Source organism: Bactrocera tryoni, unplaced genomic scaffold (genome assembly GCF_016617805.1).
Source record: "Bactrocera tryoni isolate S06 unplaced genomic scaffold, CSIRO_BtryS06_freeze2 scaffold_7, whole genome shotgun sequence".
In the NCBI taxonomy this organism is placed as follows: domain Eukaryota; kingdom Metazoa; phylum Arthropoda; class Insecta; order Diptera; family Tephritidae; genus Bactrocera; species Bactrocera tryoni.
The window spans coordinates 11,649,764-11,676,485 of NW_024396366.1; the positions used below are offsets into that span (position 1 = coordinate 11,649,764).

The 26,722-nt window shown below is 38.7% G+C and overlaps 1 protein-coding gene across 1 annotated transcript in view; it reads left to right on the forward strand.

Annotated features, from left to right (window-relative positions):
- Positions 1-436: 436 nt before the first annotated feature.
- The window catches only part of LOC120781779 (homogentisate 1,2-dioxygenase-like), a 44,469-nt gene continuing 18,183 nt past the window's right edge, over positions 437-26,722 (forward strand). Inside the window, exon 1 of the mRNA XM_040114007.1 lies at positions 437-525. Coding sequence (XP_039969941.1) covers positions 502-525 — 24 coding nt within the window. The 5' untranslated portion in view covers positions 437-501. The remainder of the gene's footprint in view (positions 526-26,722) is intronic.

Sequence of the window (26,722 nt, forward strand, 5' to 3'; positions counted from 1 at the left end):
AATGTTCGGATTTTATATCAAGTGTATACACGCTTTAATTTATTGAGTTTGACCATTGGAGCTAAAAGCTAGGAATATGTATTCTAACAGAATCGTGGAAAAATGGTCTTATGGACCGCGAAGAATAGAACCGAAAAGAATAAAATAAGAGATTGCTAACTTTTTAATACTACTAATACTTTGGATTGTGCCGAAAAGATAGCAATAAAGCTTAGTTCGAGTGCATTGATGAATTTAAAGACGTGAGAAATATTTCAAAGTGTCTGCAAAACATTGTTATAAAAACTTTTGCACAGCAAATGTGTATGTTCAACCTTATTTGATTAAAACCTGAGTCAAGTTTTGAAAATAAACTAATGTATGCTTATAACAAAAATTCCATTGAACTTCAATAAGACATTAATGTTGTGCTATTCTTGTCCTTCTAAAGAACTAAAATTTAAATCTACTTGAACATTAAAATGTTTAATATAGCATGACATTTTTCTATTGCAAAGCTGTATGTATTCAGCTCACTTCTTAAACGTGAGTAGGATACCTCTGTTGTTAATGATATAAAGTGTTAAATTTCCTTAAAAATTAAAACTAACAAACTACATATATACATATTAAATAAAATTTTACTTATGAAAAAAGCTAACTAACTAAATACTAACATAAATCTGATTTGAGTTTGTTTTTAATCAAAGCCTACGTGATCTTGTGGTTCACAAACTTATTGAATAAACCCTCTGATTCAACAATCCTCTGCGCAACTTCTTACTTGAGCAATTCTTCTTCTCGCTTTAAATCTTTTAGTTTCTTTTATAAATTACTATAATTAATTTTTAATCTTAAGTTTTAAAAACACAAGGAAAAAAGAAATTTTTCATTTGAACCAATCATATTACTCAAACTGATCTAAAATATGAATATGTTTGTCTGTCCGTTCGTCCGACTACTTGAGTAAAAATTGAGATATCTCGATGAAACTATGTATGTATGTGGGTTCCTTAGTAAAAAAAAAATCGAGTTCGTAGATGGGCGTAATCGAACCACTGCCACGCTCGTAAATCGCCATTAACCGAAAACATATAAAGTGCCATAACTAAGAACTAAATTAAGGTATTAAGCTGTAGGTATCGCAACAGCAAGGGCCATCTGTTGCAAACAAAAAGTGAGCGTGCCTCCGCCCTCAAAAAAGTTTAATATACATATCTCCTAAGCTGTTTAAGCTACAACAACCAAATTTGCTGAGTACAAATCTTATAAGAACTTCTACCGACAGTGCGAAAATGGATATAACGGTACTGTTAAAAACTACTAACAGCGCGATAAATCAATACTTAAATATGTCAAAGACATTAAATTTTACCACCGACAAAAATTTGATGATGGGCGTGGAAATGCACACTTTCTGGTGAAATCCCATATCTCGAGACAAAATTTAGCACGTGGCATTCTTCCTACATTCTTATGTCACAGTACAAAATGCACGAAATCGGACAACAACCACGCCTACTGCTCATATATTATGACCAAAAATTGTTTAAATCCAATAAAAACCGTTCAAGCCCTTAGGTTCCGAATATTCAGACCCGGGTACCTATAGTTGACTTTCGATCGAAAATGTCGGTCAATGTGTGATATATATAACTGAAATTAAGAGATAATACTTCTCTTATAATAGTGTGTCTGTATGTCAAAAATAGATTGAATCGGACAAATACTTCCCTTAGCCACCATACTCTGAACTCTGGAAAGGATGTAGGAGTATTTATTTACATTATACAAAAACCATTTTTTAACTAGTAAAGCAGAATGTTTTGGATCCTTATCTTGAATAAAACCATTTAAATTGAGTTTAGCTGCTGATGGAGCAAAAATATTTTTTGATATTGCCTAGTAGTTCATTCTTTACAAAAATCCTTCGATTTAAACAAGGGTACTGAAGCTAAATACAAGTGCTGTTTCGCTTTTTAATCTTCCAAACTCGAATGAAAGAGTTCTTAGTTGAAGGCGTCACGGAAGGCATTCTCCAGAATAGCCTTAAGAGCCGAGGTGCATGCTGCTTGGATCCCCTCTGTCGTTACAAAATGTTTGCCTTTCATCGGCCTTTTCAGGCAATGAAACAGAAAAAATTCCGGGAAGCCACATCTGGGCTGTAGGCCAGCTGCGGAAGATTTGGAATGCCGGTCTTCGTTAGGCACCTGTTCACAAGAAAGGCGGTTTGAGCCGGAGCTTTGTCGTTGTGAAACCCTTCGATTCAGTCTCTTGAGGACTTCCACGCAAAACTTGGCATTGACGGTTTGAGCCGGAGCTTTGTCGTTGTGAAACCCTTCGTTTCAGTCTCTTGAGGACTTTCACGTAAAACTTGGCATTGTCGGTTTGTCCAGAGGAACAAATTTATTGTGAACGATGACTTTGATGTCAAAAAAGACAATCGTTTTCACTTTCGATTTGCTCATCCTTCCATTCATTTTGGGCGAGGAGACGCTGGCGTGTGCCAGATTTACCGAGTTTCACACAGAATATAATCGGGCTCTATAGAACGCTGCAGTCGGCTCCAGGTGCTCGGAGAAAACTGACCAGTCACTCGTTTGTTAGCTAGGAATGCCTTCTACCGAATCCAGTGCGTGCACGCACGTTCCGAAGTACAGTCGCGGCGGAAGAAAATCAGTAATATTACTTTCCGAAAAAACCCTGCATATGTATGTATAACTCAGTAGTCATCGGAAACATTAAATTACACAGCCAAGATGGTTCGGAAAGATGAAAATTCTTCATAGAAACTGATGACTCAATTGGGCAAAGGGTAAAGCATCGCCCTTTAAATGAAATCGCATATTTACCTGACCAATTTCAACCAAAAAATATCTGTCAATCTGAGAAATATATTACAGAAATTCAGAAAATCATTTCCCGATAATAAGTAGTGTACCGCTGTGTTAAAATTGGATAAAGACGGTCTCCTTAGCTCTAACTTACCGAATATAAGGACTTGTACTCTTCCATTGGACCATACACATATATCGATAAATCTATGAGATATTTGAGTGAAATTCAGTGAGCATAATTTTCTGCAATTTTAAAAAAGGATACAACCTTAGCCTTAGTCTTACTTGGCCGTGAATATATATATCGGGTGATTTTTTAAGAGCTTGATAACTTTTTTTAAAAAAAAAACGCATAAAATTTGCAAAATCTCATCGGTTCTTTATTTGAAACGTTAGATTGGTTCATGACATTTACTTTTTGAAGATAATTTCATTTAAATGTTGACCGCGGCTGCGTCTTAGGTGGTCCATTCGGAAAGTCCAATTTTGGGCAACTTTTTCGAGCATTTCGGCCGGAATAGCCGGAATTTCTTCGGAAATGTTGTCTTCCAAAGCTGGAATAGTTGCTGGCTTATTTCTGTAGACTTTAGACTTGACGTAGCCCCACAAAAAATAGTCTAAAGGCGTTAAATCGCATGATCTTGGTGGCCAACTGCCCATGCATCCCGAAAAATGCACTGTTTGGTGTGGTTTGTACGCTGGTGGAATCATTGGACCGTATTTTTTCAAAGATGCTGTTGGACGCAACGTTACGGTGAATGGCGATCGCTATCGTTCGATGCTAACAAACTTTTGTTGCCAAAAATGGAAGAACTGAACTTGGTTGACATGTGGTTTCAACAAGATGGCGCTACATGCCACACAGCTCGCGATTCTATGGCCATTTTGAGGGAAAACTTCGGAGAACAATTCATCTCAAGAAATGGACCCGTAAGTTGGCCACCAAGATCATGCGATTTAACGCCTTTAGACTATTTTTTTTGTGGGCTACGTCAAGTCTAAAGTCTACAGAAATAAGCCAGCAACTATTCCAGCTTTGGAAGACAACATTTCGAAGAAATTCGGGCTATTCCGGCCGAAATGCTCGAAAAAGTTGCCCAAAATTGGACTTTCCGAATGGACCACCTAAGACGCAGCCGCGGTCAACATTTAAATGAAATTATCTTCAAAAAGTAAATGTCATGAACCAATCTAACGTTTCAAATAAAGAACCGATGAGATTTTGCAAATTTTATGCGTTTTTTTTTAAAAAAAAGTTATCAAGCTCTTAAAAAATCACCCGATACATACCATAAGTAAGCCAAACAGGTGAGAAATTTCAATGTTTTTTATTTCTCTTGAAGGAACGAATTCGATGAAGCAAATTTTCTAGTACTTTTTACACTATATCAAGCCGTATGTCATGAAAGCACGTTCAATATTGACTTCTAAATCTTGAAGAGAGTCTGGCTTATTGCTTAGCCAATGACTTCAAATATTTCCAAAAGAAGTAGTCTAATAATGTTAAATTACAAGTTCTTGGTGGTCATTCAAAATTTCTTTAAATAATCGAATCTCCAAACTTTTCTCGCAATAATTCGGTTGTTGCACGTGCTGTGTAGCACGTAGCCAAGTCTTGTGGGAACCAGATATTGTTAAGATCAACTTCTTTCAATTGCGGCCATAAAAAGTTGGTTATCTCTTTTGTTATTGTGAGGGGCTTGTTACTTGTGAGGTTTTCCTTATGTTGACGTTATTTCAAAAGCTCAAATTTCTGATGTGTGAAAGCAAACCTCACAATACAAAATCGGTTGTGTTTGTTTTGATAATTTCAATATTTTTAAAGAAATTTGCATTTATTTTATTGAAATAGAATAGAAGAACTATTCTTCCAAACGCGTTATCTATTATACATATACAAAACTGTAAAACATGGTGGCGGGTCAATCATGGTTTGGGGGTATATCGCCAAAAACGGTATAGGTCGTCTGGTACGCATTAATGGAATCATACGTAAGGAGCAGTATCTGACCATTTTACAACCAAATTTGCCGATAGTCATCGAAAATTTAGGTCTTGCTGCTGAAAAAGTTATCTTTCAGCAAGACAATGACTCGAATCACACGGCTCGCCTTGTACAAGATTGGATTAAACGACAAAAATTTTCGACCCTTACATGGCCCCCTCAGTCACCGGATATGAGTCTAATCGAAAATTTATGGAGTCATATCAAGGCGCACCTGGCGAAGTACCCTAATCCTCCTAAGGGGGTAAATGAGTTGTGGGAGCGGACTCAAGAAGTTTGGAATGCAATATACAAAAAGTATGCCCAACCGGTTGAACGCTTTAAAAAAATCTAAAGGTTTTTGGAACAAATATTAACTTTTTGATTATTATGTTTTAACATTACATCGAGTGCAAAACTGTAACATTGAGCTTTTTTTACGTTATTACTTTTAAACATATTGAATTGTTTACTTTAATAAAGCTAAGGCTACAATTAATTGAAAACAAAAATTAAATTATTAAAGTCCTTCTTTATTTTTGTTTTCGACGTCATTTTAGAATGGATCACTGTGGGGTGTTACAGTATTGCTCGTCACTGTATGTATATAAGTATTTGTCTATTACAATACATAAATATGTAACTTATGCTGTTTTTACATTTTACTTCCTTCTAAGTGTGAATAGAAAGACATATATATATTTATGTTTAAATAATTCAGGCAAAATTTTATTTGTAAATATGTATGTATGTGTTTAATACATGTGCGGATAAAAAGATATTTTTGTTGAAATAATACCCTGTAATGCTGCAGCTGTTATTGAGTTGTTCTTTCACATTTTGAAATTCTAAAAATAAATGAAAATATTATATATGCACCAAATTTAATAAATTTGCAGGATTACTCACTTTTCTTGGTTGTCCATTTCTTTATTTTGTCTTCTTTGTTTTTGAAAAAAACTGCTTCACAGCAAAGTTCTTTTCGCCTCATGTAGTGAATGTTTTGTTGTTGAATGTTTGTTTCTCATTGCAAACCTTACAAAATAAACCTCACAAGCCAGTTTCTCAGAATAAGTATGTTAGTATACACAGCTCTGGATACATCGGCTTCATTTTGGGGCGGCACAACTTCCGTTTACGGTTGTGTCGGCTGATGTTTTTTGTTTTTACACGATCGAAATCTACATATCAGTGAATTGAGCTTTCCGAATGCCGAATTTGTGCTGAAAATTATTATGTCGCATAATTACCTATTTTATTATAAGCCAACAAAATTGTTTTTTATTAAAATCGAATTTATCGAGCACCGAAATGTAATTTATTTCAGCAATTCTATGTGGTCAGACTATTGTGGTAACTCCCTGTCCTTTAAGCATTGGCGTCGCACTTATAGAATTTTATTGTTGTCCTGAAATTTTGCTGAACGCATAATATTGGCGGAATGAAAAATGATTAATTTGTTTTTGGTCCAAGAAAAATATGCCGGTCAGTTGATAGAACCATTGTATGTAGTAAGAATGTCTGCAAAGCTGGCACTAATGGAAATAGTATTTCTTGATGACATATTCTCTTATTGGTTCAAATTAAAAAAAAACTTATGTAAGCAGTTCAAATCCAATTTAATTTTTTTTCTGTAAGTTTTTTTGTAGTATTGTTTTGTAGAATTTAGTGCTATTGTTTCATTTGAAGAATTTATTAAGGAATATACATTCTAATTTTAGAGTTGTATTATTGTATGTAGTATTTTCAAATCGGCGACTAGCAGAAAGTTTCAAGTCCGGATATACTTATACTCTTGTGGAACCCCCATAGGTGATCTAGAGACTGATGCGCAGAGCATACCCAAATTATGGATTAAAGCCCACCGTCAACATACTGATTGGACCTTATCAGTGTGGCTCTAGGCCTGGAAAATCAACTACTAATCAGATATTTACCAAACGCCTAATCTGAAAGACCTGAAAAAGAGAATCGACACACACCACCACTTCTTCGATTACAAAGATGCTTTTGACAGCACAAAAAGGAGCTGCATTTATGCGGCGGTGTCTGAATTTGGTATCCCCGTAAAACTAATACGGCTGTGTAAACTGACGTTGAACAATACCAAAAGCTCCGTCAGGATCGGGAAGGACATCTCCGAGCCTTTCGATACCAAATGATGTTTGATATAAGGCGACTCTCTTTCGTGCGACTTCTTCAATCCACTCTTGGAGAAAATAATTCAAGCTGCAGAACTAAAGAGAGAAGATACCATCTTCTATAAGAATGTACCGCTGATGGCTTACGTCGATGATATTGATATCATTGGTCAGAATGGATAGGGAAGTGAAGCAAATGGGTGTGGTGGTGAACGAAGGCAAGATGAAATATCTCTTGTCATTAAACAAACAGTCGTCGCACTCGCGACATGGCTCCCACATGACTGTTGACAGTCATAACATCGAAGTTGTAGATAATTTCGTCTATCTTGGAACCAGTATTAACAGCAACAACAATGTCATCCTTGAAATCCAACGCAGAATAACTCTTTCCAATAGGCGGTACTTCGGACCGAGTAGGCAATTGAGAAGTAAATTCCTCTCTCGACGAGTAAAACCAAATTCTATAAGTCACTCATTATTCCCGTTCTGCTATATGGTGCAGACGCATGAGCGATGACATCTGATGAGTCCACGTAACGAGTTTTCGAGAGAAAAATTCCTTCTTCGATTAGCTCTATTAATTTCTCTATCTCCTAAAAGCAAATAAATGAGCAGTGAAGAAATTTATAGAACATATGTTAAAATGAGTAACATATAGAAAAATATACAAAATGAAACTCATCAGAACCAATAATAACAAATGATCAAAATAAAACCACAGAAATACAAAATAAAGAAACAGCAAACAGCTGTTTATGGTTATGGCGGAAAAGCAAAATTCAATCGATAGGTACCGTGCTGGTTATAGCCATAGCGTTGTAGTAGGGCACCAATAACTGGAAACAGGTTTGCTCGTAAAGCTGGTTTGATGAGCTTTTTATTTGATTATGGTTATGGAACCTATAATTGAACCTTTATTCCTTCCTTACCTGTTCATTTATTATGTTTGATCAGAAGGCATATCGGTCAATATGTAAGATACAAAATTAAGCGAATAAATATGTAGTATTGGATATACTGATGTTTACTCATGTGTGAAAATAGTAGTCGATTTAGTCCAACGCTCTAGTTGGTTGAGTTTATTATCGCAGACACCAAGTAAAATTTAATAAAGAAATTAAAGGCGTTTACGATCTATAAAATTAGGTCTTTGACTGTAATCTATTCACGATATCATGAAATAATGAATGTTGAATTATTTTGTAACATTTTAAAATGTAAAGTTTTTTCAACGCCTGAATGTATTTCACCGAGAGTAGCAAATGTTTGGTTACATCCCAACTTAGCCCTTCTTTACTTTTTTGAATTTTATTTTATATAACTACATTTACCTTGTGCCGCTATAAATATTTGGTTAATGTGCTGTTTCTCGCCTTTTTATTAATTTGATTGTCTTTTTCCGAGTCGTAAAACTTAGATCCAAGACTTATCGCCAGCAAAAATCGTTTCACGAAATCCTGCTAGTCGTAGTGGTTGAGTGATTTTGGTACTAATCGTACTTTAAATTTTCTTAGGCACCAAATGATCTTTCAAAATAGTTTTAACTGATTCTTTCAATATTCCAACGATACCATTAAGATCTCTGACTGTTAATCGTTGGTTTTCAAGCACCAATTCCTTTTTTTTTATTAACGTGTTGATCATGAGTTGATGTTGATTGCCGTACTGGACGTGGTTCGTCGTTCGTCCACGGCCGAGAGATCATCTTTAAATAATTTTTACCAATCAAAAAGACTAGAAATTTGATTCTGCACACAAAATTTATTGGATATTTTTTTTTTGATCCAATGACTTTCGACAAATTGATGTTTTTGGACTATCGCCACAATCTTATACCATATATTGTAAACGAATGATGTACACATATTCACTTGCACTTGTTTTTGAAATTAAATTAAATAACTACATTAATTATATAATTTTGTAAAGATATTATTATTTCACTACAGGTTTTTTGATTAGATCTCACTTTATTTCATTTGATACACACACAATGTCGAAAACCCTTCTTATTTGCGGGTGAAAACGGAGTCATTCCGATCTGATTTTTTATCTTTGGGGTGGAGGATAAACAATGGTTGAAGTGCTGGTGTTTAGTGTGCTTGGTTAGTTTCTACAATGTGTTGTGCTTGTGTTTGGTGGGTGCTTTGAAGTCTCTGCACCTTTTGTAGTGTGATCGCTAGGGCATTTAATCTTGTTAATTTTCGCTGATTCTGAGTGTACCCTTCCTGCGCTGGACGGAACCCCGATGTTGTTGGTACCGGTTACGTGTATGAATTGTCGACGGATTAGCTGGCAGATTGCACGCCTGCTATGATCTTGATATTCAGTTCTTGATTGAGAAATTTTGCTTGAATCAGTGGAATCCAGCGAAGTCTAATAGTTTTGCCACCGAGGAAAGTATTTGGCTTTTGGTTATGAACTGATGCCAAAGATAACTGTTTTCAGTTCGTAGTCACTACGTTTAAATGAGTTAAGCATCTAACCGAAAAACTGGGGCACCCTAATAAAACACAGCTCAATTAACCACAGCTGATGACACTACAACCTACCACATCCGTACACCAACTCACTCATCAAAAGGATGTAGAACGGGAAAGCAGACACAATTTGTTACACATCTTATCGCACATCAATTTTTGCTTTTCGATATTCGCTTATACACTGCGCCGAGTTAACACCTAAAGCTACTTTCCACCAATTATACAATTCGACCACGATCCGCGGCAACTCGATCGCCAGCACCGACAAATCTTTTGGAATTGGAGTATCGCCACCTCGCCCATCGATATTCATATGTAAAGAATTTATAAAATATAAATTTATTGATTTAAATTGTTGAAAAAACTAAGTGCATACAAAAACGGATATTTTAATTATAATTACCGCACCCCAATGTATTGAGTGTACACTTAAACAGGGTCCTTCGAGCCTTAAAAAAAGGCACTATAGATTACAGCGAAAAGTTGTGAAAACAAATAGCACGGTGAAGTGACAAAAATAATATACAAAAATATGTAACATATACAAGAAAAAGAAGAACTGAAACAAAAAATTCAGTGAAACGAAAAAACAAAACTGTGGTGACAAAAGCATAAAACGGCGCGTAAAGTAAAAGCACCTAAACAATAACACAAACCAAAAACAAACGAGCGCGATCAATAAAACAATATACATACAAACAACACAACAACACTAAGAGGTAGCCAGCTGGAGAACAGGAAGAAGAACAAAACGCAGAAAGCATTCAGCAACATATGCACATACATATGCAAAACATACCATATGAAGTACCGAGTGAGCGTATTATGCTCGTTTTAATTTATTAAACGCAAATACTTATGTATGATTAAATTACAGTTTTATCTTATATAAAACTTGTAATGGAAATAGGCCTTAACGGCTTAATAAAACAAAATTCAAACACGGTAAAAGCCGCAATACCGCGTGGCACAAAATAATATATAGATATGTAGGTACATACATTTATATATCACTTAATAAGTATTAATTGAATGCCTACATAAGTATGCTTACGTTGTGTATTCCAAACACACATAACCCTCCAACAAAATAATTATTCAAATATTTCCTTGCACCAGTATCCGGCAATACCTCTTATACTTGATCAAGTAATAAACAGAATTGCTTAAAATTAGTAAGGGAAGGCGAACATTAAAATTATAACATAAAAAGGAACACAAACAACAAAAAATACCAAAAAACATACATAAGAACTTATATGCAAATTTTCTAATGCGAACAAATTTCTATGCCTTTTTAATATTTATAAAAATATATACAAAGAGCATACGGGAGAATACTTCCCTATCGTGCGACTTCTTCAACCTGCTTCTGGAGAAAATAGTTCGAGCTGCAGAACTGAATAGAGAAGGTACCGTCTTCTATAAAAGTGCACAGCAAACGACTGGCGCGCTATTGTTAACTCGGCTATAATCGCGTAAGCGGTGTCTACGCCAATGAAGAAGAAGAAGAAGGCACTGGTAAAAAAACCAAAAATAAAATATGGACTCTTAGAATCACCACATTATTGTAAATCATTGGCGTACGCAATATACGAAAACTGCTTGGATCAATTAAAGGTAATACAAGCAATTACACCTATCCCACATTCGAGAGTAGAGCTGCCACAAACAGCATCCACTTCGAGGTACCATGTGACTCTGAGAAAGTTCATAGAGGTTATGAAGAATGGCCGTCCTTCCGAGACATGCTTACAGCCGTATCAACCATCCCAAACTCTCAAAAGCACAAAAAATATGTCCCCTCAGATCAGAGGCGGCTTTGCCCTAAGGGCCAGTAGGCCCGGGCCTAGGGCGGCCAGATATTAAGGGTGGCAAATCGTGCCAAAAAAATCACTGATAACAACAAGATTAACAAGAAATAACTCAAATCAAAGTACTTAAATAATTTCGTACATCGTACATATAAAGTATCTAGTCCTAACTTATTGGTCTTACGCGCCGCTGTGACCTCGCTCCTTGCCGCTGCCAACCCCCGTCCCCCCCACGCCTTACTCGCTTGCCCGCTCGTGACTGCGATTGTCAACAATGTGCGTATAGCAATTGCAGTGAGCGGATTAAGTTTTTCATTAATTTGGTAACGACATTCGCGACGCGACGTGTATGCACTGCTATATTTTTTCTATTTACATACCCTGCGAACCACGGCTACCCGCTTGTGACAAATATTCCAATACAACTACACATTTTTTCTCTATACACTAACACCAACGCACATTTTCGGGTTATTTTTTGTTTACCTAAATGCCATGAAAAAAAGTTTCTTTCATCTCTTGATTTATTTGAATGAGTGCGAAGGAGAAAACATAATTGTCAATACTGACAATAGAAAATCTCAAAAAGGGTAATAAAAAAAATTATTGAAAGACGCATGTCGTTCGTGATCGTGCCATCGTAAAGGAGGCTCGTACAACAACAAGGTAAGTAAATGAATTTATGTGATTTTTTAACAATATTTTGAAAATAATTACTTCATTTATTTTTATAGCATTGGAAATCAGAACTGAATTGGAAGTAACAGCAGCAGCTATATCATCAGAAGCGGCAAATATCAATTGTTAAGTAAGTATGTGAAAAAAGTGAGTGTACTTTGAAATTGGACTGTGCAGTCCAATATAATACGCAAAAATAAATACATACTATGTACATATGTATTTTATGCGTTTAAGGAGGCCTGCACAATCCAATATAATATGTGAAAACAAATGATTGTTTTAAATTTTAAATGATCAAATAATATTTATCTTTTCTTTCAGAGTAAATTCTATTTGTATTTAATATGTATATTTTATTCTTTCAGATAACATAAATCTTTTTTTTTTCAGATATTATTATCATTTTATACAATTAATCTTTCTTCAATGTAATTATTATTTATTTTCAGGTATTAATAACCTTTATTTTACTTTCAGGTTTTAATAATTCTTTTATTTAATTAACCTTTTTTCAGATATTAAATATTTTTGTAAATTAAATATATATTTTTATTTATATAAACTGTAATAAATTTTTGTAAACATATTAAAATAAAATAAAAATTTTGAAAATTAAAAAGTTTAGTTTGAAATTTTAAGAAATTTTAAAAGTAGGAATCAAAAAATGCAACCCTGCATCAGCTATTTAAAAAGAGAAAATGCAACCCTGCATCAGCCGTCGATTGGGGATATTAGAGCAAGACAGATATACTTTTTTATAGGACACTGCTGAATGAGCGCAACAAAGATGTATGATCACATGTATACGTACGTGAGTGGGTATAATTGTCGCTCGGCCTATGGCAAAGTACACATGTTTTCCCTATGGATTACCCACATTCTTACTCACTGATTATCAGTTTTTTTACCCGCTCATGGTTGGCAGGGTAAATATTTGTAATTATCTCACGCACACATAAAAACTTTGTGTTACATAGTTAAATATGGACGGAAAGAAAAGGGTAAGGTTAAGTAGGCAGAGTATCGCAAGCGAGCTAAAGAAAAAGATGATAAACAAAAGGATACGATTAAAAAAACGCGGAAATTAGACGATTTCTTTGAAAAACCGTCTACAGATATTCAAGATCCTATTATTGACCCAACACTCGACGTTCTAAGTGGTAGTGGCGTTCCGTCCACTGATGATTCTGCAGTGTCTAAAGTGCCTTCAAGTGAAAATACTTTGATCAATGTGGCAAGTATATCAAAAGAACAAGCCGAAGATATCCCACTCGATTTAACAATTTTTGCTTATTTTGTTTAAGGCTATTGGATTATTCCTTCCATTTTTGGCTTATATTTACATATGTTTGAATTCAATCATATTTATTGAAATGAGTAAGATCATACACATATGAATGTACATATATATGTATGTAATTGTGCGCATTCAGAAATTCAAATTATTAGTTTATCATTTATCAATATACTGCATGTGCGCGCATTGATCTATTTGAATATACATACATACATAAATATACATATATATATTTGTATACATTGCCGAACAAAAAATGCAAAAGCATACAAATTTACATATGCGTACACATGTTAATATGTCACAAAAAAAAATTTAAACATTGTTCTACAAAAACAACAGTTGCCTCAATTAGCATAAGCACCACAAGTCAACACGGCAGCCAAATGGGAGAAGCCCAAATGCAGTAAATCTTTCAACAAAAACATTTTCATTCATAAACGGAGACGCACATTCAACAAGCGACCTCGCTACATTCTTACAAACAGATTCCGTAACATCTCCCCGAGCATGCCTTTGCTAACAAGCAAAAGCTAAAAATCATAAATTGAAAAACTTTCTCATGTTCCTCTGGAAGGAAAACTGACAAGTTCGCAAACTCACAAAACGCAGAAAACAGTGAGAAAATGTGCATACATAAACATACATATTTACAACGGTTTTAGGGCGAAGCTGTTCGAGCGGCAAGGGAAGCGGTGACAATCGGCGATCGTTTGTTAGTTTCTTTCGGCACAGCTCGGATTTTCTACCAACAACACAATGTTGTGACGCTTTGTCGTCGCGTCAGCGTTTCGAATCACTGATTCTTTGACAAAACATGAGCAAGAATAAAGGGATGTTCAATTTATTCCAGTATGAGAGCGCTTCAAAGTTAGCGTTTTTTATAACATTTTCCATTATGTCCAGATTGAACAAAATAATATTTTTTGGGTATTTAAATTAAAACACCCAACATTTAGTACGAATAAAAATTACTGCTTTGGTGGTTATTTATTATATGGAGCAACTATTTAAATCTTTTTAAAACATATTAGAACAACTGACTTTTGACCTTTCAATACCTAATAAAAGGATGTAAGCTTGTTAGCTCTTAATCATTAAATGTTTTTAATCATTTTCCATTGAAAATATTACTATGATTCTTCAAATTACAAAACGTTAATTTTAAGTTTTTTACATTTTTATACTCTCGCAACAATGTTGCTAACGAGAGTATTATAGTTTTGTTCACATAACGGTTGTTTGTAAGTCCTAAAACTAAAAGAGTCAGATATGGGGTTATATATACCAAAGTGATCAGGGTGACGAGTAGAGTCGAAATCCGGATGTCTGTCTGTCCGTCCGTCCGTCTGTCCGTCCGTCCGTGCAAGCTGTAACTTGAGTAAAAATTGAGATATCATGCTGACTTGGTACACGTATTCCTTGGCTCCATAAGAAGGTTAAGTTCGAAGATGGGCAAAATCGGCCAACTGCCACGCCTACAAAATGGCGGAAACCGAAAACATATAAAGTGTCATAACTAAGCCATAAATAAAGATATTAAAGTGAAATTTGGCACAAAGGATCGCATTAAGAAGGGGCATATGTGGACGTAATTTTTTTGGAAAAGTGGGCGTGGCCCCGCCCCCTACTAAGTTTTTTGTACATATCTCGGAAACTACTATAGCTATGTTAACCAAACTCTACACAGTCGTTTTCTTCAGACATTTCTATATACAGTTCAAAAATGGAAGAAATCGGATAATAACCACGCCCACCTCCCATACAAAGGTTATTTTGAAAATCACTAAAAGTGCGTTAACCGACTAACAAAAAACGTCAGAAACACTAAATTTTACGGAAGAAGTGGCAGAAGGAAGCTGCACCCAGGCTTTTTTTAAAAATTGAAAATGGGCGTGGCGCCGCCCACTTATGGACCAAGAACCATATCTCAGGAGCTACTACACCGATTTCAATGAAATTCGGTAAATAATATTGTCTTAACACCCTGATGACATGTACGAAATATGGGTGAAATCGGTTCACAACCACGCCTTCTTCCAATATAAAGCTATTTTGAATTCCATCTGATGCCTTCTCTGTATAATACGAGTATAAACATTAGGAACCAATGATGATAGCGGAATAAAACTTTACAAAAATACGGTATTTGAAAAATATGTAAATGACGTATTATGAAATCTCGATTATCACTTTACCATGCGAGAGTATAAAATGTTCGGTGACACCCGAACTTAGCCCTTCCTTACTTGTTTATAAGTGGTTTTGAACGATGCAACAAATCCCTCCGTTTACATATTTTTATACTCTCGCAACAATGTTGCTAAGGAGGGTATTATAGTTTTGTTCACATAACGGTTGTTTGTAAGTCCTAAAACTAAAAGAGTCAGATATAGGGTTATATATACCAAAGTGATCAGGGTGACGAGTAGAGTCGAAATCCGGAAGTCTGTCTGTCCGTCCGTCCGTCCGTGCAAGCTGTAACTTGAGTAAAAATTGAGATATCATGATGAAACTTGGTACACGTATTCCTTGGCTCCATAAGAAGGTTAAGTTCGAAGATGGGCAAAATCGGTTAACTGCCACGCCCACAAAATGGCGGAAACCGAAAACCTATAAAGTGTCATAACTAAGCCATATATAAAGATATTAAAGTGAAATTTGACACAAAGGATCGCATTAGGGAGGGTCATATTTGGACGTAATGTTTTTGGAAAAGTGGGCGTGGTCCCGCCCCCTACTAAGTTTTTTGTACATATCTCGGAAACTACCATAGCTATGTCAACCAAACTCTATGGAGTCGTTTCCTTCAGGCATTTCCATATACAGTTCAAAAATGGAAGAAATCGGATAATAACCACGCCCACCTCCCGTACAAAGGTTATGTTGAAAATCACTAAAAGTGCGTTAACCGACAAACAAAAAACGTCAGAAACACTAAATTTTACGGGAGGAATGGCAGAAGAAAGCTGCATCCAAACTTTTTATAAAAATTTAAAACGGGGGTGGCGTCGCCCACTTATGGACCAAAAACCATATCTCGGGAACTACTAGACCGATTTCAATGCAATTCGGCACATAATATTTTCTTAACACCCTGATGACATGTACATCTGATGCCTTCTCTGTATAATATATAGTACATTACGAACCAATGATGATAGCGGAATAAAACTTTACAAAAATACGGTATTTGAAAAATATGTAAATGACGTATAATGAAATCTCGATTATCACTTTACCATGCGAGAGTATAAAATGTTCGGTGACAACCGAACTTAGCCCTTCCTTACTTGTTTTGGTAAGATTTCAATCTGGCCATCGCTCGAAACGTCAAAACCTTTTGAACTCGATTAGCTGTCAAAGTTCAGGAGCTTTTGACGTTTAGCAACTACTCTCTCACTTCCAATGAGAGAGGAGTTGGACATCTCTTTATCTCAGACATAAGCGTCGGCCATTGGTTGTCCGTGACAACGGAGATGCGGAAAGATGCCTGCGGCACTTATTATTCCCTTATGAATTTGTACATATGTATGTATGTATGTACGTAAACGGCTCGTATTTGCTTTCGTAAACATACAGACAAATGTGCCAAAAAATAATACACATACTTGTATGTATGTACATTGCATGTCCTGTGAAAGCATTTGCTTATTTTGCTTGTCAGTCTATGCTTAAGAAATAAATTTTAAAAATTTTATTGAAAATAATATGAATTTTAAGATATACTTATGTCTTCTTCTTCTTAATTGGCGTAGACACCGCTTACGCGAGTATAGCCGAGTTAACAACAGCGCGCCAGTCGTTTCTCCTTTTCGCTACGTGGCGCCAATTGGATATTCCAAGCGTAGCCAGGTCCTTCTCCACTTGGTCCTTCCAACGGAGTGGAGGTCTTCCTCTTCCTCTGCTTCCCCGGCGGGTACAGCGTCGAATACTTTCAGAGCTGGAGTGTTTTCGTCCATTCGGACAACATGACCTAGCCAGCGTAGCCGCTGTCTTTAATTCGCTGAACTATGTCAATGTCGTCGTATATCTCGTACAGCTCATCGTTCCATCGAATGCGATATTCGCCGTGGCTAACGCGCAAAGGACCATAAATCTTTCGCAGAACTTTTCTCTCGAAAACTCGCAACGTCGACTCATCGGTTGTTGACATCGTCCAAGCCTCTGCACCATATAGCAGGACGGGAATTATGAGCGACTTATAGAGTTTAGCTTTTTGTTCGTCGAGAGAGGACTTTACTTTTCAATTGCCTACTCAGTCCGAAGTAGCACCTGTTGGCAAGAGCAATCCTGCGTTGGATTTCCAGGCTGACATTGTTGGTGGTGTTAATACTGGTTCCTAAATAGACGAAATTATCTACAACTTCAAAGTTATGACTGTCAACAGTGACGTGAGTGCCAAGTCGCGAGTGCGACGACTGTTTGTTTGATGACAGGAGATATTTCGTCTTGCCCTCGTTCACTGCCAGACCCATTTGTTTTGCTTCCTTGTCTAGTTCTGGAGAAAGCAGAACTAACGGCGCGGGTGTTAAGGCCGATGATATCAATATCATCAGCATACGCCAGCAGCTGTACACTCTTATAAAAGATGGCACCTTCTCTACTAAGTTCTGCAGCTCGAACTATTTTCCAGAAGCAGGTTGAAAAAGTCACACGATAGGGAATCGCCTTGTCTGAAACCTCGTTTGGTATCGAACGGCTCGGAGAGGTCCTTCCCGATCCTGACGGAGCTTTTCGTGTTGTTCAACGTCAGTTTACACAGCCGTATTAGTTTTGCGGGGATACCAAATTCAGACATCGCGGCATAGAGGCAGTTCCTTTTCGTGCTGTCGAAAGCAGCTTTGAAATCGACGAAGAGGTGGTGTGTGTCGATTCTCCTTTCACGGGTCTTTTCCAAGATTTGGCGCATGGTGAATATCTGGTCGGTTGTTGATTTGCCAGGTCTGAAGCCACACTGATAAGGTCCAATCAGTTTGTTGACGGTGGGCTTTAATCTTTCACACAATACGCTCGATAGAACCTTATATGCGATGTTGAGGAGGCTAATCCCACGGTAGTTGGCGCAGATTGTGGGGTCTCCTTTTTTATGGATTGGGCATAGCACACTTAAATTCCAATCGTTGGGCATGCTTTCGTCCGACCATATTTTACAAAGAAGCTGATGCATGCTCCTTATCAGTTCTTCGCCGCCGTGTTTGAATAGCTCGGCCGGTAATCCATCGGCCCCCGCCGCTTTGTTGTTCTTCAGGCGGGTAATTGCTATTCGAACTTCTTCATGGTCGGGCAATGGGACGTCTGCTCCATCGTCATCGATTGGGGAATCGGGTTCGCCTTCTCCTGGCGTTGTGCATTCTCTGCCATTCAGCAGGCTGGAGAAGTGTTCCCTCCATAATTTAAGTATGCTCTGGGCATCGGTCACTAGATCACCTTTGGGGGTTCTACAAGAGTATGCTCCGGTCTTGAAACCTTCTGTAAGCCGCCGCATTTTTTCGTAGAATTTTCGAGCATTACCCCTGTCGGCCAGCTTATCAAGCTCTTCATACTCACGCATTTCGGCCTCCTCGTCGTACCAGTTGTTCTTTTGCACTTTCCGAAAACCAAGGGTTTCGGATGCAGCTGTACGTAAGGAGTTTGAAATACCGTCCCACAGTTCCCTTATACCGAGTTGTTGATGAGTGCTCTCAGAGAGCAGGAGTGCAAGCCGAGTAGAAAAACGTTTGGCAGTCTGTTGTGATTGCAGCTTTTCGACGTCGAACCTTCCTTGTGTTTGTTGGCGTGCGTTTTTTGCTGCACAGAGGCGGGTGCGAATCTTGGCTGCAACAAGATAGTGGTCCGAGTCGATGTTAGGACCTCGGAGCGCACGCACATCTAAAACACTGGAGACGTGTCTTCCGTCTATCACAACATGATCGATCTGGTTGGTAGTTTTTCGATCCGGAGACAGCCAGGTAGCTTGATGAATTTTTTTGTGCTGGAATCTAGTACTACAGATAACCATATTTCGGGCCCCGGCGAAGTCGATCAGCCTCAACCCATTTGGGGATGTTTCCTCGTGGAGGCTGAATTTACCGACCGTAGTGCCAAAGATACCTTCTTTGCCCACCCTGGCGTTAAAGTCGCCAAGCACGATTTTGACATCGTGGCGGGGGCATCTCTCATAAGTGCGTTCCAAGCACTCATAAAAGGCATCTTTGGTCACATCGTCCTTCTCATCCGTCGGAGCATTGGCGCTCTCATCAAAAGCGATGTCTTTTTCAAACTTCATCCGGGCTAGTCGTCACAAGGACCTACGTTCGGGTCCATTTCATATGGGATAACGTGGCAGCGCACAACCCTTGCAGGGGGATGTTTCGCCTTCTCACTTTTTAGCTCGCCTTCGAACGGATGTTCTTAGGTTACCCAGAGGATACTTGGTCAAAGACCGGAAGTCGTGAGCTGCTTGAGTCATATGTAAAAGAATCGTTTCTGGCCACTCCCAAATGAATGGCGATCAGAGAACTTTCCTCACTTGCGTGAACTTCTACACATGACCCCATCCTCCTTTACATATACTTATGTATGTATCTTTAAATAGTTGATTAATTTATTAAATTATAATTTAAAATATTAAAAAGAGAAAGAATTTTTATTTGTTAGGTATAATATTAAAAGCTTTATTGATATTTTCGTAATTATCTTTTAAACATTTAATTGGGCCAAACAAGTCAAAGAAATCAAGATATGCCCTTCTCTAAATATATCTACACATACATATTTGGAGGATGGAGTCATGTGTAGAAGTTCACGCAAGTGAGGAAAGTTCTCTGATCGCCATTCACTTGGGAGTGGCCAGAAACGATTCTTTTACACATGGCTCAAGCAGCTCACGACTTCCGGTCTTTGACCAAGTATCCTCTGGGTAACCTAAGAACATCCGTTCGAAGGTGAGCTAAAGCGAGAAGGCGAAACATCCCCTGCATAGGGTTTGGGACCCGCCACGTAAAAGCCTATCCCAATGAAAAGCGACAAACAGCCTCGGATGAGAAACCCCTCTTTTGATGACGACCATGGCAAACGAAATAAGGATAACGATATCAGGGCATGCACCTGGAATGTCCGGTCCCTTAATTGGGAAGGTGCCGCTGCCCAGCTGGTTGATGTCCTCGTAAAGACAAAGGCTGACATCACCGCCGTCCAAGAAATGCGATGGACGGGACAAGGACAGAGACGAGTAGGTCCTTGTGACATTTACTACAGTGGCCATATAAAGGAGCGCAAGTTTGGTGTAAGATTCGTGGTGGGAGAGAGACTCCGTCGCCGAGTACTATCATTCACTGCGGTGAATGAACGTCTAGCCACAATCCGCATCAAAGCGAGGTTCTTCAACATATCGCTGATTTGCGCCCACGCCCCGACGGAAGAGAAGGACGATGTGACCAAAGATGCCTTCTATGAGCGCTTGGAGCGCGCTTATGAGAGCTGCCCCCGCCACGATGTCAAAATCGTGCCAGGCGACTTTAACGCCAGGGTGGGCAAAAGAAGGTATATTTGGCACTACGGTCGGTAAATTCAGCCTCCACGACGAAACATCCCCAAATGGGTTGAGGCTGATTGACTTCGCCGGGGCCCGAAATATGGTTATCTGTAGTACCAGATTCCAGCATAAGAAGATTCATCAAGCTACCTGGCTGTCTCCGGATCGAAAAACTACCAACCAGATCGATCATGTTGTGATAGACGGAAGACACGTCTCCAGTGTTTCGGGATGTGCGTGCGCTCCGGAGGTCCTAACATCGACTCGGACCACTATCTTGTTACGCAGCCAAGATTCGCACCCGCCTCTGTGCAGCAAAAACGCACGCCAACAAACACAAGGAAGGTTCGACGTCGAAAAAGCTGCAATCACAACAGACTGCCAAACGTTTTTCTACTCGGCTTGCACTCCTGCTCTCTGAGAGCTACTCATCAACAACTCGGTATAAAGGGAACTGTGGGACGGCATTTCAAACTCCTTACGTACAGCTGCAACCGTAAACCATTGGTTTTCAGAAAGTGCAAAAAGAACAGCTGGTACGACGAGGAGTGCCGTGTCGCAGCGGAGAGAAAACAGGCTGCCTACCTCGCAACGTTACGATCGACCACTACACGTGCGGGATGGGATAGATACAGAGAGTTGAAGAGGGAAGCGAGACGCATTTGTAGACAGAAGAAGAAAGAGGCTGAAATGCGTGAGTACGAAGAGCTTGATAAGCTGGCCGACAGGGGTAATGCTCGAAAATTCTACGAAAAAATGCGGCGGCTTACGGAAGGTTTCAAGACCGGAGCCGTATTCCTGTAGAACCCCCAAAGGTGATCTAGTCACTGATGCCCAGAGCATACTTAAATTATGGAGGGAACACTTCTCCAGCCTGCTGAATGGCAGTGAACGCACAACACCAGGAGAAGGAGAACCCGATTCCCCAATCGATGACGATGGAGCAGACGTTCCATTACCCGACCATGAAGAAGTTCGAATAGCAATTGCCCGCCTTCCTGAAGAACAACAAAGCGGCAGGGGCCGACGGATTGCCGGCCGAGCTATTCAAACACGGCGGCGAAGAACTGACAAGGATGCATGCATCAGCTTCTTTGTAAAATATGGTCGGACGAAAGCATGCCCAACGATTGGAATTTAAGTGTGCTATGCCCAATCCATAAAAGGTGACCCCACAATCTGCGCCAACTACCGTGGGATTAGCCTCCTCAACATCGCATATAAGGTTCTATCGAGCGTATTGTGTAAAAGATTAAAGCCCACCGTCAACAAACTGATTGGACCTTATCAGTGTGGCTTCAGACCTGGCAAATCAACAACCGACCAGATATTCACCATGCGCCAAATCTTGGAAAAGACCCGTGAAAGGAGAATCGACACACACCACCTCTTCGTCGATTTCAAAGCTGCTTTCGACAGCACGAAAAGGAGCTGCCTTTATGCCGCGATGTCTGAATTTGGTATCCCCGCAAAAACTATACGGCTGTGTAAACTGACGTTGAGTAACACCAAAAGCTCCGTCAGGATCGGGAAGGACCTCTCCGGCCGTTCGATACCAAACGAGGTTTCAGACAAAGGCGATTCCCTATCGTGCGACTTTTTCAACCTGCTTTTGGAGAAAATAGTTCGAGCCGCAGAACTAAATAGAGAAGGTACCATCTTCTATAAGAGTGTACGGCTGTTGTTATGCATTATGCCGATGATATTGATATCATCGGCCTCAACACCCGCGCCGTTAGTTCTGCTTTCTCCAGGCTGGACAAGGAAGCACAGAAAATGGGTCTGTTAGTGAACGAGGGCAAGACGAAGTATCTGCTGTCATCAAACAAACAGTCGTCGCATTCGCGACTTGGCACTCACGTCACTGTTGACAGTCATAATTTTGAAGTCGTAGATAATTTCGTCTATCTTGGAACCAGCGTAAACACCACCAACAATGTCAGCCCAGAAATCCAACACAGCATAACTCTTGCCAACAGGTGCTACTTCGGACTGAGTAGGCAATTGAGAAGCAAAGTCCTCTCTCGACAAACAAAAACCAAACTCTATAAATCACTCATAATTCCCGTCCTGCTGTATGGTGCAGAGTCTTGGACGATGTCAACAACGGATGAGTCGACGTTGCGAGTTTTCGAGAGAAAAGTTCTGCGAAAGATTTATGGTCCTTTGCGCGTTAGCCACGGCGAATACCGCATTCGATGGAACGATGAGCTGTACGAGATATACGACGACATCGACATAGTTCAGCAGAATTAAAGACAGCGGCTACGCTGGCTAGGTCATGTTGTCCGGATGGACGAAAACACTCCAGCTCTGAAAATATTCGACGCAGTACCCGCCGGGGGAAGCAGAGGAAGAGGAAGACCTCCACTCCGTTGGAAGGACCAAGTGGAGAAGGACCTGGCTTCGCTTGGAATATCCAATTGGCGCCACGTAGCGAGAAGAAGAAGCGACTGGCGCGCTGTTGTTAACTCGGCTATAATCGCTTAAGCGGTTTCTACGCCAATTAAGAAGAAGAAGATACATATTTGTACTTTCCATATCCACACAATTCCCTGGTTGAGAAAAAATGTTGATTGCGCATAGAAATGCAATTCTATGCTTGTTTGATTCCCTCATGCATGAATAATGTAAGGAAATACTATATATTAAAGTATTTTTCGACTGTTACTTTTTTAACTCATAACCAAGATAAATTTATAAAAATTAAACAAAAAAAAAATTTAAGAAATTTAGATTCCCTTCTGCTAAAATCAAAACAATGTTAATATTTCACCGGGTGAATTCCATGGTTGTGAGGTTCAAATTTTACTAATGCTCAAGTGAAAGTAAAGTAGAATCAAATAATAATAATAATATAGAAACCGACGACATTTCTACATTTTTAGTAGAAAAAATAAAATAAAATAAATAGTTACTAGAAAAAAGTCAATTACCAAGCATTAAAAGTAAAGAAAAGTAAGCAAAAATTTGGCATTGAACTAACGGAGAAAAAATTAATAAAAAATAGCTAACATCTAATGTCGCGTAAAAAATAAAATGGACATGAATAACACAGGCGATAAAAAAGTATTAAAAAACTGGGAAACTGATTTGTAACAATTGCTTTGTGTTAACTCTAATCCTTCAACAAACAAACTTCCAGGTAAGTGTACCGTTATCGAAATTAAATCTTTTTTTTGGTTTTGCTCTGACTTTATTTTTTTACAGTTCATATCTCTCTTGGTATCAATGATGGCAACTGTACGTTTGATACATTAGAAGAGACATCAGCAACAACAACATCGGAAACAAAAATAACAGCAACATGAGTAGCAAAACAGCAAAGAAAGCGACGTTGCACTGATAATCAACCTTTAGTTTTTAAATTTTATTTTACAGTTTGCCATACATATGTTGTTTATTTTTGAAGGTTAACAAAAAGTCAAAAATAAATATTTTCATTTATATTACCTTAATTATAAACTAATATGATAAAAAAATTTGCGATCATCCTACGTTTGTTTTTTCCAGCTTCTAAAATTATTGCTGTTTGTTGTTTGATATCATTTCCTAATTTTCATACATCATTATTGTAATCGCCATTGATAAGGATATAATCGTCTTTTAAAAATTTATTTTAACGCGGTGAATAATTTTGTAACCAGTAGATACATACATATGTATGTATCTGTATTTTTACCTTGGTAATCACCATGTTGTTTAAATGGTTGTCACGCACATTTTAAATAAAAGTACCGGCTTACTTGAGTAGTGTTACATAAAATATAATTTATTAAGAAAGTCTTTATATTTTTACAAACTTTATTTTATTAAAATTAATTATTCAATTATTTGGATAACCAACTTTTTTTGTATCGTTCAACGTGTGGTGATCATCCTTTTTGTTGCTTAGTAGTGTGAGGTGTCGTTGGTTGTTGACATATTGTTGAGTGCGATGGGGTTCTCAGGTGTGGAGTGCCAGCTCTGTCGATACACGAATTTTCTATTGGAGTATCGAAAATCTTTGCTTCAATTACACAAAACACTCTTGCAAATACTTTGTTGAATTTTTTTTTTTTCAATATCAGTTTTGGGTCCCGGTATGGTGTCATTAGCCATGGGCATATTCCATAGCCCTCAACCACGAGAAGTAATGCATCGTTTGTTGCATTTTGCCTTATTCTACATACCTCGCTGTTTCGTAAGATGCGAGAGTCATGAACTGAACCAAGACAGGATATGCATCGCTTGTAAATAGTTCTTTTCCATTACAAGTTGCCTTTTCTAAACTATACTCTTCGCTTTGATTTCTGAGTTTTTTTTTTAAATTTCAATATGAGTGCCATCAATCACTTCAATTTCAAATGGAAACCAATAATTTGCTTGCCATGGGCTTGCTGAGGGCACCACCAAATGTTTCTTTTTCTTCTTCTATATTGGCGTAGAAACCGCTTACGCGACTATAGCCGAGTTAACAACAGCGCGACAGTCGTTTCTTCTTTGCGCTACGTGGCGCCAATGGGATATTCCAAGCGAAGCCAGGTCCTTCTCCACTTGGTCCTTCCAGCGGAGTTGCGGTCTTCCTCTTCCTCTGCTTCCCCCGGCGGGTACAACGTCGAATACTTTCAGATCTGGAGTCGTCCATTCGGATTACATGACCTAGCCAGCGTAGCCGCTGTCTTTTAATTCGCTGAACTATGTTAATGACGTCGTATATCTCGTACAGCTCATCGTTCCATCGAATGCGATGTTCGCCGTGGCCAATGCACAAAGGACCTTAAATCTTTCGTAGAACTTTTCTCTCGAAAACTCGCAACGTCGACTCATCAGTTGATATCTTCGGCCAAGCCTCTGCGCCATATAGCAGGGCGGGAATTATGAGCGACTTATAAAGTTTGGCTTTTGTTCGTCGAGAGAGGACTTTACTTTTCAATTACCTACTCTACTGGAGTTGATATCAATATCATCGGCAAACGCCACTCTACTAAAAGATTGTACCTTCTCTCATTAGTTTTGCAGCTCGAAATATTTTCTCCAGAAGCAGATTGAAGAAGTCTCACGATAGGGAGTTGCCTTGTCTGAAACCTCGTTTGGTATCGAACGGCTCGGGGAGGTCCTTCCAGATCCTGACGGAGCTTTTCGTATTGCTCAACGTCAGTTTATACAGCCGTATTAGTTTTGCGGGGATACCAAATTCAGACATCGCGGCATAAAGGCAGCTCCTTTTTGTGCTGCCGAAAGCAGCTTTGAAATCGACGAAGATTTGGCCTATGGTGAATATCTGGTCGCTTGTTGATTTGCCAGGTCTAAGGCCACACTGATAAGGTCCAATCAGTGTTTTGACGGAGAGCTTTAATCTTTTACACAATACGGTCGATAGAACCTTATACGCGATGTTGAGGCTGCTTATCCCACGGTAGTTGGCGCAGATTGTGGGGTCTCCCTTTTAATGGATTGGGCATAGCACACTTAAATTCCAATCGTTGGGCATGCTTTCGCCCGAACATATTTTACAAAGAAGCTGATGTATGCTCTTTATCAGTTTTTGGCCGCCGTGTTTGAATAGCTCGGCCGGCAATCCATCGGCCCCCGCCGTTTTGTTGTTCTTCAGGCGGGCAATTGCTATTCGAACTTCTTCATGGTCGGGCAATGGAACGTTTGCTCCATCGTCATCGATTGGCGAATCGGGTTCGTCTTCTCCTAGCGTTGTACTTACACTGCCATTCAGCAGGCTGGAGAAGTGTTCCCTCCATAATTTGAGTATGCTCTGGGCATCAGCGACTAGATCACCTTTGGGGGTGCTACAAGAGTATGCTCCGGTCTTGAAAGAATTTTTGAGCATTATTCCTGTCGGCCAGCTTATCAAGCTCTTCGTATTCACGCATTTCGGCCTCTTTCTTTTCCTGTCTGCAAATGCGTCTCGCTTCCCTCTTCTACTCTCGGTATATATCCCATCCCGCACGTGTTGTGGTTGATCGTAACGTTGCGAGATAGGCAGCCTGTTT